We start from the raw sequence: 17,627 nt of genomic DNA on the forward strand, positions 1-17,627 counted from the left end.
CTTTGCTTTCATGATAAAAAAAAAAAAGTCAGTAGACCCAGAAATAAAGCCATGTCAATATTGTTAGGCAATTGGTGATACATTCAAGAGGGAGTGACATTTAATATAATTAACATAGTGCTGTGATATATTTTAATTGTGATCAGAAGTGACTTGCCAAAGTGTGATTTCTATGTGCCATTTGACATGAATTGTGCATTTTGCTGTATCACCTCATCTTTGAATCGAATCAGAAACCTGCATGGATCTCTTCAACAATACATATAATCACTTGTATTCAACAGCTGTACCTCTTTCTCAGAACTAGGAATGTCTAGATAGACATTTGCTCACAGTCCTTTTTTGCATGTGTTTGGCATAAATGGGCAGAAGGGAAGGTACTTAAGCTCAGTCAACTTGGGATCCTGGCAACTCACCAGAAACACTTTTCTGTCAGAAACTTCATCTGAATGTGTGCACACACCTGGCACTTCGGGACCTCCTGTGCTTCCTGCGCCTACTCAAGCTCAGTCCATTACAATAGCTCATGGCATACCCTGTTTCAGGAACAGTGGGATGCTTAAGGAAAAATGGTTACTGAAAAGGTTCAACTGCAGTAACTGACAGTCCCCAACTGGAGGGGGTAAGGAAGAAAGGCATCCTTTGCACCCCAGAACTTTCCAGTGAGCCCCTCTGAGTGAAGTCTGCAAAGCAGCCTGCTAGAAAGCAAACCATTTTCCCTTCAAGTGAGATAGCTATAGCTTAGTCCAGACTGAGTTCTCAGGAGTAGGAAGTTCTAAGAGCTAATTCTGAGTCTTAAAACTGTAGACACCCTAAACCAGGTTAGCACTGAGCTTGTAAAATCTTGATTTTGCCCACTCAACCTCTGCCCATTACTGCTTCTCACCCGTCTTCCTTCTCTGCAGGTAATATCACACTTCGAAGACAGCAAGTGACTGAAAGCACACGTATCTTGCAATGGCAGTGTCTAACCTTCAAGAAATACCAGCAGTACCTGTGGCCAGGGCCACACACTCAAAGCCATGGTCGAGGACGCCCAAGTGGAGAGGAGGGTAAGCTTTCCTTCGGCTTTTCCACTTTTCTGAAAGCTGGTGGTGTGGGAAAGTAGGAGGGTATGGTTTTGGGTGCAACCCAATGGTAGGAAAAATGTTCAGTTGGCATCTGAGGTCTGACCCCTTGGGGACTTGAAAATGGGAACATTACTGGAGGCAAAATAATCTCCACAGGTTTCAAAGAAAGCAATCTGCCTTCTGGGCGAGATCTTCTAAAGTTTGTCTGTTGTTCGCCGGGTCTGGAAGAATAAGTGCTTTTTGTCAATGTGGCCACTAAAGGAGTGTTGGCAGGCTTGCTGGGTTTTCTGATCTGTGAGGAAGCACCCACTTGAGTCATACTTTTCTGTGGGAGAGGTGGTTTTGTTGTTAATGTTTCTGACTGATTAGCAGCAGCTTTACTTTCTCGATTCAGGAACTCTGTGATTTTTGTTTGGATGTCATTATCATTCCCAGAAGCTTTTGTCAATGATAGTTTTGATTTCTTCTTCTTCTTCTTCTCCCGTTTGGAGGATTTCTCCAAGTCAATCCCATCCAGCAGACCCTTTGCTGCTGCTCGGGCCAAAACATCTTTCACAGACACTGTCTCAGATGGGTCTCGCTACAATGGAAGCAGCAATCATTAATGTGGGGCCACCATTATTGCATACATTATAAAATGTCTGTCAGTATTTTATAAAAAATATATAAAGAATATGTAATAACATAATAGTAATAAAATATGTGGGTTTTAGGCCTTAGTCCCTGATATATCTCATAAGCACCAGCAAATAATATATTTTTATTTCAACTTCCCCATTTACAAACCTGGTAAAAGAATGGCATAGCTAGTTTTGTTAAGGAAGATGCACTACATGCTGACAAATTGCTTGGAAAGGTGGGAATGGAGGGCAGGCAAAAAGGAACACTGAGGAGAAACATAAAGAATAAACCTTATTTGCCATATAAAAATAATTCCTTTTCCTGCCCTTCAGTGACTGATGGACTAACAGTAACATAGTTTAGAAGTTCATGAAGTAGGTTTTAATTGTGAAGCTTTGTTGTTTTTCATTTCCAAAGTATGACATTGTGGTGGTTAGTCTCAGTTGTCAGCTTGACAGGATTTTAAATCACCATGGAAACAAATCTAAGGCCATGTTGTTGTAGTTTAAATAGATGACCCCCAGTAAATACAGGAGTTTTGTTCAAGCTTATAAGTTAAATCTCCAGCCACCTTGCTCGAGGAGGTATCACTGTGGACGGATCCTAGGGTCCAGCTCCAAGGTGTGCTTGGGGACGGATCTGATTCCAACAACAAAGATGTACAACAAAGTGCTTAAGCTCTACTATTATGGGGCTCCTGAAGCATGCTTGCTTATGGTTCTGGTGGTACTTGCTTTTTCTCTTTCTACGTAGACCTGTGATAGCGGACCAGCTTCTTCTGCCATTATAAAACTTCCCCTCTATCTTCAAGCTTCAATAAATCCCTTCTTCCATACTGTGCCTGGTTTGGAAGTTAATCCCAACAATGTGAGGCTGACTACTACACATGTATATGAGAGATTTTCTAAATTAGGTTAAATGAGGTGGGAAGACTCACCCTAAATGTGAATAGTACCATTCCCAGTCCAATATGAGATGCTGGACTACATAAAAAGCAGAAAGCAAGCTTAGCACCAGCATTGATCACTCGTTCCTTCCTGACTCTGGATAAAATGTGATGAGCCAGCCTCAAGTTCCTGCTGCTATGCTGAAACAAACCCTTTCCTTCCTTACGCTGCTTTTTGTCAGGTGTTGGGTCACAGGAACCAGTGAAGAAACTGATATAGACATGGATTGGGATTTTTCTTCCCCCTTACCTCTCTTATTAAAATAGAAAGAAAACAGCCATTGGTGATTTCAGATGGTTCTATTCTGAAAAATTTGTCAGTAGACAAATAATTTTCCTTTAAGGAACACAGTGGAAGAACAGGAGGACTGAGCCTGCAGCAGAAATGAATAAACATTAAACAGTTAGAATGTTTTTTCTAAGAGGAGGAAAACATTGTTCAACTAAGTTTTCTTCTGTTCTACTAATCACTTAAGTAAAAATTATAAATAGGGTAGGTGGAGACTATGATTATGATATGTATGGAAGTTGTCAATAAGAAGTTAAAAAATAATTTTTTTGAGGTAGGTATCACTGTAGCCCAGGCTGACCTGGAACTCACTCTGTATTCTGAGGGTGGCCTCAAACTCACAGCAATCCTCCTACCTATGCCTCCTGAGTGCTGGGATCAAAGGTGTGTGCCACCACACCTGGCTCAATAAAATATTTTTTAAAAGGGGGGCTGGCTGGGTGTGGTGATGCATGCCTTTAATCCCAGCACTCAGGAGGCAGAGGTAGGAGGATCGCTGTCAGTTCGTGGCCACTCTGAGACTATATAGTGGATTCCAGGTCAGCCTGGGCTACAGTGAGACACTACCTCGGGGTGGGGGGGAGGGCGGGGGAGCTGAAGGGCTGGAGGGATGTCTTAGTGGTTAAAGTACTTGCCTGTGAAGCTTAAAGACCCAGGCTCAATTCCCCAGTACCCACATAAGCCAGATGTACAAGGTGGCTCATGCATCTGGAGTTCGTCTGCAGGTTTAAAGGCCCTGGGGTGCCCATTCTCATTCTCTCTCTCCCTCTCTCTCAAATAAATAAACAAAAAAAAATTTAAAGATGGGGCTAGAGATAAGACTCAGTGGCTAAAGGCACTTGCCTGCAAAGCCTGAGAGCCCAGTATCCACATAAAGCCAGATGCACAAAGATGGCACATTAAAAAGTTAAAAAATTACAAGTAGGTAAATATCAAAGCAGTCTCTCAACATGCTAAGTTGAAAGCTCAATAATTCATGTTAGTTTATAATTTATGCTTTCAAAGTCTCTACCTTTAAATAACTGCAAAGAATAACAAACTTTTAGCAAACAATAATCACAAAGGTTAGCACCAAACATCTCATGTTTCCACATATTATCAAAGTACAAAATGTATGACATCTTTCTTCAGGTTACTTTTTATACAACTAAAATATAACCTATAATTTTAAATGCATAACTTTCTTATCCCTTTATGAGTATTAATGGGTGAGTCATGTACTGTTCAAAACAGTACATAACAAAGAAAAGACTATACCAGATATATAAGCTCGTAAGCACTCATTTAAAATAAATTTCGAGTTTTTTTAAATTAACTGGGAACTTCAATATAGAAACAAACAGTGATCTGATTGTATTCCTATTCCATTATCCTCTTTTGTCCACTCTCCCCCTGCCTCTTATCCCCTGAGGACCCCCAGCTGTCAAGGTGGTCCTTGCTCTGTTTTGCTGCCACTGTCCTTTTGTCCTCCTCTGTCCTTCATGGCAAAATGTTGATGGACTCAGAACCATGCGGATCTTGTGGGGGCATTGGTAACCACTAAGGGGTTATTCATGTCACAAGGATGCCTGCACAGTCTGTGGCTCTTATATTCTTCCAGCCTTCCACAATGTTCCCTGAGCCTTAGAAGGTATGATAGATATATCCTTTAGTGTTATGCTCTCAGCAGCCTCTTATTTTCTGCCATCAATTTTGGTTTTGATATTTAATTTCTCATGTAACAGCAAATTCATTCATGAATAAATGTCTTATATGCTCATACTTTGGGATTAAAATATATTCAATGAACCAAAGAAAATAAGCACTAATCCACATGAATCAAAATAGTAGAAAATATTGTATTAATTTTGTCTATTCTGAAATGTAAAACTAATTTTAAATTTATATTCACTTCATTATTTGTCTATTAGGTGCAAAACACATGAATAAAACATTAATTCTCTTAGTTTACACTTCGGTTGGTGAAATTAATCAGTTTACAATATTATAAAGAAGATCAAATATGAATGCCAAGCCAAGTTGAGATGACACACTGTAGAAAACAGAATTAAGCAAGGTACAGCTAGCTGTAGCAAACAGAAAGTCTTCCTAGAGAAAGGTACATTGATGGTATGTCTTGAAGAATAAGCAGGTTTCTTGAAAGGTAAAGAAGGGGAGTCTGGGCAGAAAGGAACATGATGGAAAGCACAAACATCCTGTAAGTGCACCCTTAGCTACAGTAACTACTTCCAATGAGCTGGGGCATCCGGATAAGGAGCTATATCACTCAGGAACTGGATGCGCATATGTAAGTTTAAATGATTCACCAAAGAGTCTGGCACATGATGGAGCTAAATAAAGAACAGCAATTGTGGGCCAGAGTGGCACATGCCTTTAGTCCCAGCACACAGGAAGCTGAGGTAGGAGGATCACTGTGAGTTCAAGGCCAGCTTGGAACTATACAGTGAGTTCCAGATTAGTCTGGGCTAGAGTGAGACCCTACCTTGAAAAAAAAAAAAAATCTGGTCTGAAGAGATTGCTCAATGGTTAAAGGCACTTGCATACAAAGCTTTATGGCCTGAATTTGATTCCCAGTACCCACATAAAGCTAGATGCTCAAAGTGGCACATGTGTCTGGAGTTCATTTGCAGTGGCAGGAGGCCATGATACAACCATTCTCCTTCTTCCTCTGTCTACCTCTTTTGCTCAAATAAATAAATAATAATGTACTTACATATAGGTAAAAAACACTCAGTGAAAACAATTATTTCTTCCCAATGTGAATCCTGTTTAGTGCTAAAATGTAAATATGAATGTTTGGATTTTTGTTAGTTTTGATTCATGGATCCACTACTGATACCTGGTTGAGTATCTGATGTATACTGGGTATTCAATAAATATTTGTTTAATAAGCCCATTGCATTTAGCTACATCTATGCATTCTAATAGTAGTAGCAATCCATAATGAGGACTGGCTGAGTCACTTTCCAGAGGCCGTCCTAACAACAGAGTTTCCAAACACTAGCATACAGCTCTTCTTTGAATAGTAAAGTATGGTCATAGCCAGAGTTTCAGTTATCCTTAGAGGGCTATACTTGAGAATTTTGTTTTTGTTTGTCAAAGTACTGTCTCACTCTAGCCCAGGCTAACCTAGAATTCATTCTGTAGTTCCAGACTGGCTTCAAACTCATAGCAATCCTCCCACCTCTGCCTCCTGAGTGCTGGGATTAAAGGTGTGCACAACCACACTGGACAAGGGGATTTTTTTTTTTTTTTAGTTAATGATACAAGATGAGCATTTAGATTTATCCTTGATCCTAGAATGGATGAAGATTTCTATAGATGTTGAGTTGAGATGAGTATATTTTTCAAATGAGAAATGCCAATTTTAGGAGGCCACAAAATGAACTATTGTGGGATCAACAGTGTTCTTACAAAATTCAAGTCCACTCACAACTTCAAGAGCATATTTGAGAACAGATATTTGCAGATACAATAGTTGAGATCACACTGGAGTACAGTGAACTCCACGTCCAATACTGGAGTTTTTATAGGAAGAAAAGGATATACAGAACATGTAGGGCAAGAAGGCCATGCAAACATGGAAGCAGAGACTAGAGTGACATGGCTATATGCTAAAGAATGCAAGAATTTGGGCCAGGTGTGGTGGCACATACCTTTAATCCCAGCATTTAAGAGGCAGGTAGGAGAATCGCCATGAGTTCGAGGCCACCCTGAGACTCCATAGTAAATTCCAAGTCAGCCTGGGATAGAGCAAGACCCTACCTTGAAAAAATGAACAAGCAAAAAGAAAAAACAATGCAAATATTTTCCAGCAACCACCAGAAACTAGGAGAATACATGTTTTCCATCACAGGTTCCAGAGGGAGCTAACCCTGCCAATACATTACTTTAGTGCTTCTGACCTCCAGAACTTCACAAGACTAAGCTTCTGTTTTTATAAGAAAGTTTAGAGTAATGTGTTTCAGTAGGCTAGGAAATGAATACATGTAACAAAGGGATTTTGCAGATGTAACTAAGGTCCAAGTTAATTCATCCTTGGATATGGATATGTAGGGCCCTGAGCAGCAGAGATAGACAATACCAGAGATTCAAACTATGAGATGGACTCGCTTGCACCTCTGCTAGCCAAAAGATGGAAGGAGATTCATGGCAAAGAAGAAGGCAGCTAAGAGCAGCCAGTGAGGAAAAAGGTCCTCGGCTCACAGACAGAGAATGGGCTTGAATGGAGATTGTTCCTCAGAGCCTCTACATTGCAGCCTGGCTGATCTCTGTGACATCCCAAGATATATTGTAACCTGCACAATTGTAAGCTAATTAAAAATTGCTTGAAGTCATGAAGTTTATGATCATTTTTTAGTAGAAATACAAAACTAATACATGATGGCTCATATTGAGGTGGAATGCCAGGTAGTCAAAGAAAGATAAGGAGACTCTTACAAGTGAGACCCTGCAATGAACGCCCCATTAAGTTGGTTAGAAAACTACTACATTGCATAACTGTTAAGAGGAAGCCTCAAGCTATCGAAGCAGTAAGAAAACTGCTAGTGAGAGGATGAGCGCAGCACAAAGCCATCCTTTTAAGCCAGGGCTGTCAGCAGGGCTCACTGATAGTAATGAGCACATTAGGATCTTGGCATCACAGAGACAAGGCAAGCAAAGCCTCTATTAGTGGCCAGTATGTGTGCACTATTAATCAGCATAGTACATAGTGAGCAATCTAATTCCTCTCATGCACTGCTCACCTCACCTACCTTCCACCTTCTCAAGGAAATTATAGTACAGTACTGAATGCAACCTAGCCCTCAAAATTCTGAATTCAGGCTGGAAAGATGGCTCAGTGGTTAAGGCTTAGGCTCCATTCCCCAGGACTCACATAAGCCAGATGCACTAGGTGGTGCACGCATCTGGAGTTTGTTTGCAGTGGCTAGAGGCCCTGGAGTACCCATTCATATTCTCTCTTTCTCAGATAAATAAATAATAAAAATAAAATAGAAAATACTTAATCCGTTAGCATGATAAAAGATCAGCTGAGAAAAAAATTCACTGAGGGACTTCCGGTTAAGATGGCGGCGTAGGTACCACGCCAAAGCAGCCTAGGGGGGAAAAAGACCAAAAAAACTCAGCAAAATACACACTTTTACTAAAAAGTGAGGTGTATAGGAAATTGAGGCGGCAGCGGAGAAGTGGAAGAGTTATAGAGCATCCAGAGCCTGCACAAGCGGGAAAAGCGGCTCCGGGGCAGCTCGGCCAACCGCCGCAGCCGCGGCACAGCAGAAAGCCGCCGGACTCTCGGCTCGAGCTGCAGGACAAGCCAGGTGCGGGATTTTCCCCTCACACCGCGCTCTCTGCAACTCGGGAAACGTGAGGGGAGAGCGGCAGCGAGCAACGGAGGGAGGAGCAGACCGCGAGGTAGAAGCACACGTGGAGCAGCGATACAACCAGAGCAGCCGCGGCTCCCTCCCCTCCCCCACCACCTGAACCCAGCTCCAGCGAACACAGCAGCGGCCCGGGACCGGCCACGCCAACTTGGGCTGACAGCGGGACCCAAGCAGGAGCAGAGTTCGGCAGCAACTTCAGCAGCTCCAGCACCGGTACCAGTGGCCCCAGCAGCAGCGGACCCAGGAGCGGCAGCGGCGGCAGATCCCGCAGCAGCGGCTTCGGGGTGAGCAGCGGCGGTGGACACGGCAGCGGCAGCTTCAGCAGCGGTGGTGGCTCCGGTGGTGGCAGCTACAACAGCAGCAGAGGCAGCAGCAGCGGCTCAGTTTACCCCGTAGGAAAAGCAAGTGCCCAGCTCCAGAAATCAGAACAGCAGCCCGACGACCCAGGCAGCAACTTGACTGAGACCAAAATCACCCAAGGTAACTGGGATTGCACCAGGGAAGGGTCTCACTTGGTCACAAGCTGACTTGGAAACCTCAACAGACCAGAAATCTAAACCTCTTTGTTGATAGAGGATCTGGTCATTATAATAACTACTCTTGCATACATACTCGGGGCTGTTTTTGATTGAATGTGTACAGTGTTAGTTAAATTTTAGAGTCTACCTGTATTTTATTCCACTCAGCCTGCTTGAATACTCCTATAGCAGGGAAACTCAACCCCTAAGAACATCTTTGTAGATACTCTGAGAGTCTTAAGAGCCACACCTAATACCTTAAGGTCCTACCCTGAAAATATATTACATCAAATCAATTGATACAGCTAAGAATACACAGCTAGCTAGAAAATCCAAGCATTAACTTAACCCAAGATGCAAAAATATATACATTATAACACAAGAAACACTAAAAAGCAAGATGATATAAATCCACCTAAAAGTATTAATGCATCAGAAATGTCCTCCAGTGAGAAAGAGTTAGAGGAAATGCCTGAGAAAGAGTTCAAAAGAATAATTATAAATATGTTCAAAGAGGTCAAAGAACACATGAAAACAATCAAAGAAGAAATCAAAGAGGAAATCAAAGGAATCAAAGAAGAGGCAGGACACCAATTTAATGAAATAAAGAAGGCAATACAAGACATAAATAGGGAAATAGAAATAATAAAGAAAAACCAGTCAGAATTACTAGCAATGAAGAACACAGTTAATGAAATAAAAAACTCTGTAGAAAATCTCACCAGTAGGATGGATGAGGGAGAGGACAGAATATCTAAGCTAGAAGATCAGGTGGCAGACCTAATGCAGTCCAACAAAGAGAAAGACAAACTTATAGAAAAGTATGAGTGGGAATTTCAAGATATTCGGGACACTATGAAAAGATCCAATATAAGAATTCAGGGCATAGTAGAAGGAGAAGAACTCCACTCCAGAGGCATAGTAGGCATCTTCAACAAAATCATAGAGGAAAATTTCCCCCAAATTGGGAAAGAGGTGCCAATACAGATACAGGAAGCCTTTAGAACCCCAGCCAGACAAAACCCAGAAAGAACCTCTCCTCGCCACATTATACTCAAACTTCCAAACACACAAACCAAAGAAAAAATATTGAAAGCAGTTAGAGAGAAAAATCAAGTTACCTACAAAAGCAAGCCCATCAGGATTACAGCAGATTATTCAACACAAACTTTTAAAGCCAGAAGGGCTTGGAGTGATATATTCCAAATTCTGAAAGATAACAACTGTCAACCAAGGTTACTTTATCCTGCAAAGTTATCCATTCAAATAGATGGAGAAATAAAGACATTCCATGACAAAAGCAGGTTAAAGGAGTATTTGAAGACAAAACCAGCTCTACAGAAAATACTTGATAGAATCCTCCATGCTGAACAAAAGGAAAAGCACACATATAAGGAACCTAGAAAAAACCAGCTATACTCAAATACCAGTTAACAGAAGAGAGCACAGGTAGAACTAGTAACACACACACACACACACAAAAATGGCAAACATAAATAAACACCTTTCAATAATATCTCTTAATATCAACGGTCTCAATGCCCCAACGAAAAGACATAGATTTGCAGACTGGGTTAAAAAGCAGGATCCTACAATTTGTTGTCTCCAAGAAACTCACCTTTCTACAAAGGATAGACATTATCTTAGGGTGAAAGGTTGGAAGACGGTGTTTCAAGCAAATGGGCCTAGAAAACAAGCAGGGGTTGCTATCCTAATATCACACAGGGTAGACTTTAGTCCGACGTTAGTCAAGAAAGATAAGGAAGGTCACTTTATATTGATTAAGGGCACACTCCAACAGGAGGACATTACAATCCTAAACATATATGCACCTAACATGGGGGCTCCCAAATTCGTCAAACAAACACTATTAGAACTAAGGTCACAGATAACACCAAACACAGTGGTGGTGGGTGACTTTAACACCCCACTCTCATCAATTGACAGGTCATCCAGGGAAAGAATAAACAGAGAGGCATCTGGACCAAATGAGGTCATAGAAGGAATGGACCTAACAGATATATACAGGACATTTCATCCAAAGGCTGCAGAATATACATTCTTTTCAGCAGCACATGGAACATTCTCTAAAATAGACCATATATTAGGACACAAAGCAAATCTTAACAAATTCAGGAAAATTGAAATAATTCCTTGCATTCTATCTGACCACAATGGAATTAAACTACAAATCAGTAGCAAGAAAGGCTATAGAGCATACACAAAATCATGGAAACTAAACAATACACTACTAAATGATGAGTGGGTCAATGAAGAAATCAAAAAGGAAATCAAAAAATTTATAGAGTCAAATGATAATGAGAACACAACATACCAAAATCTCTGGGACACAATGAAGGCAGTTCTAAGAGGTAAATTTATAGCCTTAAGTGCCTATATTAAGAAATTAGAAAGGTCGCAAGTAAACAACCTAATGCTTCGCCTTAAAGCCTTGGAAAAAGAAGAACAAGGCAAACCAAAAAGTAGTAGACGGGAAGAAATAATAAAGATTAGGTCAGAAATTAATGAAATAGAAACAAAAAGAACAATCCAAAGAATTAATGAAACAAAGAGTTGGTTCTTTGAAAGGATAAACAAGATTGATAAACCCTTAGCAAATCTGACCAAAAGAAAGAGAGAAGAGACACAAATTAATAAAATCAGAGATGAACAAGGTAACATCACAACACATTCCAGAGAAATTCAAAAAATTATAGGGACATACTATAAAAGCATATACTCCACAAAGTATGAAAATCTGAAAGAAATGGATGATTTCCTTGATCTATATGACCTACCTAAATTAAATCAAAATGAGATTAATCACTTAAATAGACCTATAACAAACATGGAGATCCGAGCAGTTATCAATAATCTCCCAACTAAAAAAAGCCCAGGCCCGGATGGATTCACTGCTGAATTTTACCAGACTTTTAAGGAAGAGCTAACACCATTGCTTCTTAAGCTTTTCCAGGAAATAGAAAAAGAAGGAATTCTACCAAACTCCTTCTATGAGGCCAGCATCACCCTGATACCAAAACCAGGCAAAGATAGAACAAAAAAAGAAAATTATAGACCAATCTCCCTCATGAACATAGATGCAAAAATTCTCAACAAAATATTGGCAAACAGAATACAAGAGTATATCAAAAAGATCATTCACCCTGACCAAGTAGGCTTTATCCCAGAGATGCAGGGATGGTTCAACATACGCAAATCTATAAATGTAATACATTACATAAATGGGTTGAAGGACAAAAATCACATGATCATCTCATTAGATGCAGAGAAAGCATTTGACAAAATCCAACATCCCTTCATGATAAAAGTCCTACAGAGACTGGGAATAGAAGGAACATATCTCAATATAATAAAGGCTATTTATGAGAAGCCTACAGCCAACATATTACTAAATGGGGAAAAACTGGAAGCTTTTCCACTAAAATCAGGAACAAGACAAGGGTGTCCACTGTCTCCACTTCTATTTAATATAGTTTTGGAAGTCTTAGCCATAGCAATAAGGCAAGAGACACACATAAAAGGGATACAAATTGGAAAGGAAGAAATCAAGTTATCATTATTTGCAGATGACATGATTCTATACATAAAGGACCCTAAAGACTCTACTAGCAAGCTGTTAGAGCTGATCAAAACCTACAGCAATGTAGCAGGATACAAAATAAATACACAGAAATCAGTAGCCTTCGTATATGCTAACAACAAACACACAGAGGATGAAATCAGAGAATCACTCCCATTCACAATTGCATCAAAAAAAATAAAATACCTTGGAATAAACCTAACTAAGGAAGTAAACAATCTATAGAATGAGAACTTTAAAACACTCAAGCGAGAAATTGCAGAAGACACTAGAAAGTGGAGAAACATCCCTTGTTCCTGGCTTGGAAGAATCAATATCGTGAAAATGGCAATCTTACCTAAAGCAATCTACACATTTAATGCAATCCCTATCAAAATTCCAAAGGCTTTCTTCATGGAAATAGAAAAAACAATCCAAAAATTCATTTGGAATCACAAAAAACCTCGAATATCTAAAATAATACTGAGCAACAAAAAAGAGGCTGGTGGTATCACCATACCTGATTTTACCCTATACTACAGAGCCATAGTAACAAAAACAGCATGGTACTGGCACAAAAACAGACATGTAGATCAGTGGAACAGAATAGAGGACCCAGATGTAAGCCCAAGTAGCTATAGCCACCTGATATTCGATAAAAATGCCAAAAATACTCATTGGAGAAGAGACAGCCTCTTCAGCAAATGGTGTTTTGAAAACTGGATAAATATCTGCAGAAGGATGAAAATAGATTCTTCTCTCTCGCCATGCACAAGAATTAAGTCCCAATGGATTAAAGACCTTAACATCAGACCGGAAACTTTGAAACTGCTAGAGGAAAAAGTAGGGGAAACCCTTCAACATATTGGTCTTGGCAAAGACTTTCTGAATACAACCCCAATTGCTCAGGCAATAAAACCACAGATTAACCACTGGGACCTAATGAAATTACAAAGATTTTGCACCGCAAAGGACACAGTGAAAAAAGCAAAGAGGCAACCTACAGAATGGGAAAAAATCTTCGCCAGCTATATATCTGATAGAGGATTAATATCTAGGATATACAAAGAACTCAAAAAGTTAACTAATAAGGAATCAAACAAGCCAATCAAAAAATGGGCTAAGGAGCTAAATAGAGAGTTCTCAAAGGAAGAAATACGAATGGCATATAAGCACCTAAAAAAATGTTCTACGTCACTAGTCATCAGGGAAATGCAGATTAAAACTACATTGAGATTCCATCTCACTCCTATCAGATTGGCCACCATCATGAAAACAAATGAACATAAATGTTGGCGGGGATGTGAAAAAAAAGGAACCCTTCTGCACTGCTGGTGGGAATGCAATCTGGTCCAGCCATTGTGGAAAACAGTGTGGAGGTTCCTAAAGCAGCTAGAGATTGATCTACCATATGACCCAGCTATAGCGCTCCTAGGCATATATCCAAAGGACTCATCTCATTTCCTTAGAAGTACATGCTCAACCATGTTTATTGCTGCTCAATTTATAATAGCTGGGAAATGGAACCAGCCTAGATGTCCCTCAACAGATGAGTGGATAATGAAGATGTGGTACATTTATACAATGGAGTTCTACTCAGCGGTAAAGAAAAATGAAGTTATGAAATTTGCAGAAAAATGGATGGACCTGGAAAGTATTATACTAAGTCAGGTAACCCAGGCCCAGAAAGCCAAGCGCCACATGTTCTCTCTCATATGGGGATCCTAGCTACAGGTGACTGGGCTTCTGCATGAGAATGAAAATACTTAGTAGCAGAGGCCAGTAAGTTGAAAAGGAGACATAAAGGGTGGAGAAAGGAAGGGAGGAGGATACTTAATAGATTGATATTGTATATATGTAATTACAATGATTGTAATGGGGAGGTAATATGATTGAGAATGGAATTTCAAACGGGAAAGTGTGGGGGTGGGGAGGGAGGGAATTACCATGGGATATATTTTATAATCATGGAAAATGTTAATAAAAATTAAAAAAAAAAATTCACTGTGACAGTAAATGGTACAAAGGTTTTTGATAAAGCGAGGCATCCATGGGCTGGAGAGATGGCTTAGCAGTTAAGGCACATACCTACGATGCCTAAGAACTCATGTTCAAATCTCCAGGTCCCATGTAAGCCAGACACACACTGACACAAGTGCACCATGTTGCACATACACGCAAGGTAGTGCACACATCTGGAGTTTGTTTGCAGTGGCTGAAGGACCTGGCATGCCCATTCTAGATGCACATGGTGGCACATGCATCTGGAGTTCGCTTGCAGTGGCTAGAGGTCCTGGCATGTTCATTCTCTTTCTCTCTCTCTCTCTCTCTCTCTCTCTCTCTCTCCCCCCTCCTTCTCACTGTCTCTAATAAATAAATAAAAAGCTTAACAAAAAGAAAATGGGGAACTAGTGTTGTAAAATAAGTAGCAAATTCAATATTTTTCCATAAGTCAAGTAATAGATAGATGGGTCTAAAGATTTTTTTTTCTTTTTGGTTTTTTTTGAGGTAGGGTCTCTCTCTGGTCCAGGTTGACCTGGAATTAACTATGTAGTCTCTGGGTGGCCTCAAACTCACGACAATCCTCCTACCTCTGCCTCCCGAGTGCTGGGATTAAAGGCGTGCACCACCACGCCCAGCACAGGTCTAAAGATTTAATAGAAATGTTTGTATCTAAGATAAATACATTTGAAATACATTCTCAGGCTGGTCTCATACTCACAGCGATCCTCCTACCTTAGCCTCCCAAGTGCTGGTATTAAAGACATGAGGCACCATGCCCGGCTTAATTATTCAAATATACATATATATATATATATATATATATATATATATATATATATATATATACATACATACATACATACATATACACACACATACATACACACACACACACACACACACATGTTTGCATATATGTAGTTTTGTTTTGTGAGGTAGGGTCCCTCTAGCCCACGCTGGCCTGAAATTCACTATGTGGTACAGGGTTTAAAGGCAAGCACCACTATGTCTGGATCAAATATATTTTTATTTATTTACTTGAGAGAGAGTCTAGGTGTGCCATACCTATTTCGAAAAACAAAATAAAAACTTTATTTTGAAAATATAGAACCACCAATACTTGGCACCTAATAAATGCTCAGTAATTTTAATTTTTATGGTTATTACTAATTTATAAATTGTATGTTCATATACTTAACTGTTTGTCAACTGGACAATTAATATTTCCTTTATTGTATATACATTGAAACATATGGAACATAAGATTTTAGAAATGATATATTTCATGATAATTTTAACTTACAATGAAAAATGTTGACATTAATGTACACCAGATGCATGGGTCACCTTGTGCATCTGGTTTATGTGGGTAGTGAGGAATTGAACCATGGGTCCTTGGGCTTTGTAGGCAAGTGCCTTTACCACTAAGCCATCTGTTCAGCCCTGTTTGTTTGTTTGTTTTTTAATTTTTAAAAATATTTTTGAGCCAGGAATAGTGGTACAAGTCTTTAATCCCAGTACTGGGAAGGCAGAGGTAGGAGGATCACCATCAGTTTGAGGCCATCCTGAGACTACACAGTGAATTCAAAATCAGCCTGGGTTAGAGTGAGACCCTCCGTCGAAAAACCAAAATAAATAAAATAAAGTGGTGGCGCCGATGAATTGACTTACTGAATGTGGGACTCAAAGCAGACCCCTTCAGAGCAGGTGAGCAATGCCTCCCTCATCTAACTGACCCTCAGCGGGGAGCTCTGTGGACCCAGAGGCTCAGGCCCAAGATACGCAGGTGCTCACGTCCTGAGTGGCTCCTCTGTGGACAGCCTCCCCAACGCAGATTTCACGGTGCCAAGCAACCTGCTGCTCCTCCTTAGCCCCGAGGTGGATTTCCCACACCCTACCACACAAAGGCAAAGGGGCAGCAGGGGTGGGGACCACTACACACACTTGTTGCCCACAGTGCCTCCCATGGACGAGGGAGGGATCTGGGCCCATGCCGCTCTCATCCCGCCGACCCCTTGTTTTCTCTTTGCTCAATAAATCGTGGTCCCAGGCTGTGTAATGCCGCAGAGGGTCTCAAACGCAGCTCCTGGGGCTGCAGCTGTTGCTCGGGGTACCATCTAAGAGCATGTATAAGATTCTGGATTTAATCCCTGGGACTGAAAAACAGGCCAAATAACCCAATCAGGTGCCTGACAGGAAGACAACCAGACAAGTTTGGCCATTAAGAAAAATGACTTGAGAGGCTGGCTTAGCGGTTAAGGCGTTTGCCTGCAAAGTCAAAGGATCCCGGTTGAACTCTTCAGGACCCACATAAGCCAGATGCACAAGGGGACACATGAGTCTGGAGGTCCTTTGCAGTGACTGGAGGCCCGGCCTGGGGTGCCCATTCTCTGTCTCTCTCTCTCTCTCTCTCTCTCTCTCTCTCTCTCTCCTTCACTCTCTCTCAAATAAATAAATAAAATAAAAATATTTTAAAAAGAAAAAAAAAATGTTGACATGAACTTTAGAGTGTAGTACCCAATACACAGTTATTTAATAAATTTTAGGTAATATCTGAAAAGTGTTTAAAAATCTCTCTTCCAGAATCTCACTCTACTCCTGACTACACTGCCCAGTTAATAAATGGGATATGTGTTCAACCTCATTAACAGACAATAAAAACTCAACATCTTACCACACTTCAGATTGGTAAAGATTTAAAAATCTGATAAAACCCATTATTTGTGAAGCTGAAGGGAAACAGACTTATAAAAGTGAATATGTGGTCAATAATTTGGCATATCATTTAAAATTAAACTATGCATATCATATTCTTTGGTGGTAGAAAAATCTAGAATACTATAAATCAAATTGTTAATTATACATCTAAGTTATATCTAAGGGGATGATGAGACTTAGATAAACTTTTTCTTTCGTAGTACTTCTATAACACATGAGGTTTTAAAAAATTATTTTATTTTTACTTATTTTAGAGAGAGAGAGAATGAGTGTGTCAGGACCTCCAGGTGCTGTACATGAACTCCAGACGCATACACCACCTTGTGCATCTGGCTTACATGGTTCCTGGGGAATCAAACCTGGGTCCTTTGGCTTTCTAGGCTAGCGCCTTATTTGATATGCCATACCTCTAGCCCCACATGAGGTTTTTATACTAGATGATAAACAAAAAATTAACTTAGGCCTATAGTCATGAATGCTCAAGTCCAAAATGAATTGAA

The 17,627-nt window shown here is 40.3% G+C and overlaps 1 protein-coding gene across 1 annotated transcript in view; it reads right to left on the reverse strand.

Annotated features, from left to right (window-relative positions):
- Positions 1–295: 295 nt before the first annotated feature.
- The window catches only part of Nsun7 (NOP2/Sun RNA methyltransferase family member 7), a 49,898-nt gene continuing 32,566 nt past the window's right edge, over positions 296–17,627 (reverse strand). The window contains exons 10-11 of the mRNA XM_004658835.2: positions 2,888–3,011; positions 296–1,650 (exon numbers count right to left, since the gene is read on the reverse strand). Coding sequence (XP_004658892.1) covers positions 1,015–1,650; positions 2,888–3,011 — 760 coding nt within the window. The 3' untranslated portion in view covers positions 296–1,014. The remainder of the gene's footprint in view (positions 1,651–2,887; positions 3,012–17,627) is intronic.

Source organism: Jaculus jaculus, chromosome 11 (genome assembly GCF_020740685.1).
Source record: "Jaculus jaculus isolate mJacJac1 chromosome 11, mJacJac1.mat.Y.cur, whole genome shotgun sequence".
NCBI classification, from domain to species: Eukaryota; Metazoa; Chordata; class Mammalia; order Rodentia; family Dipodidae; genus Jaculus; species Jaculus jaculus.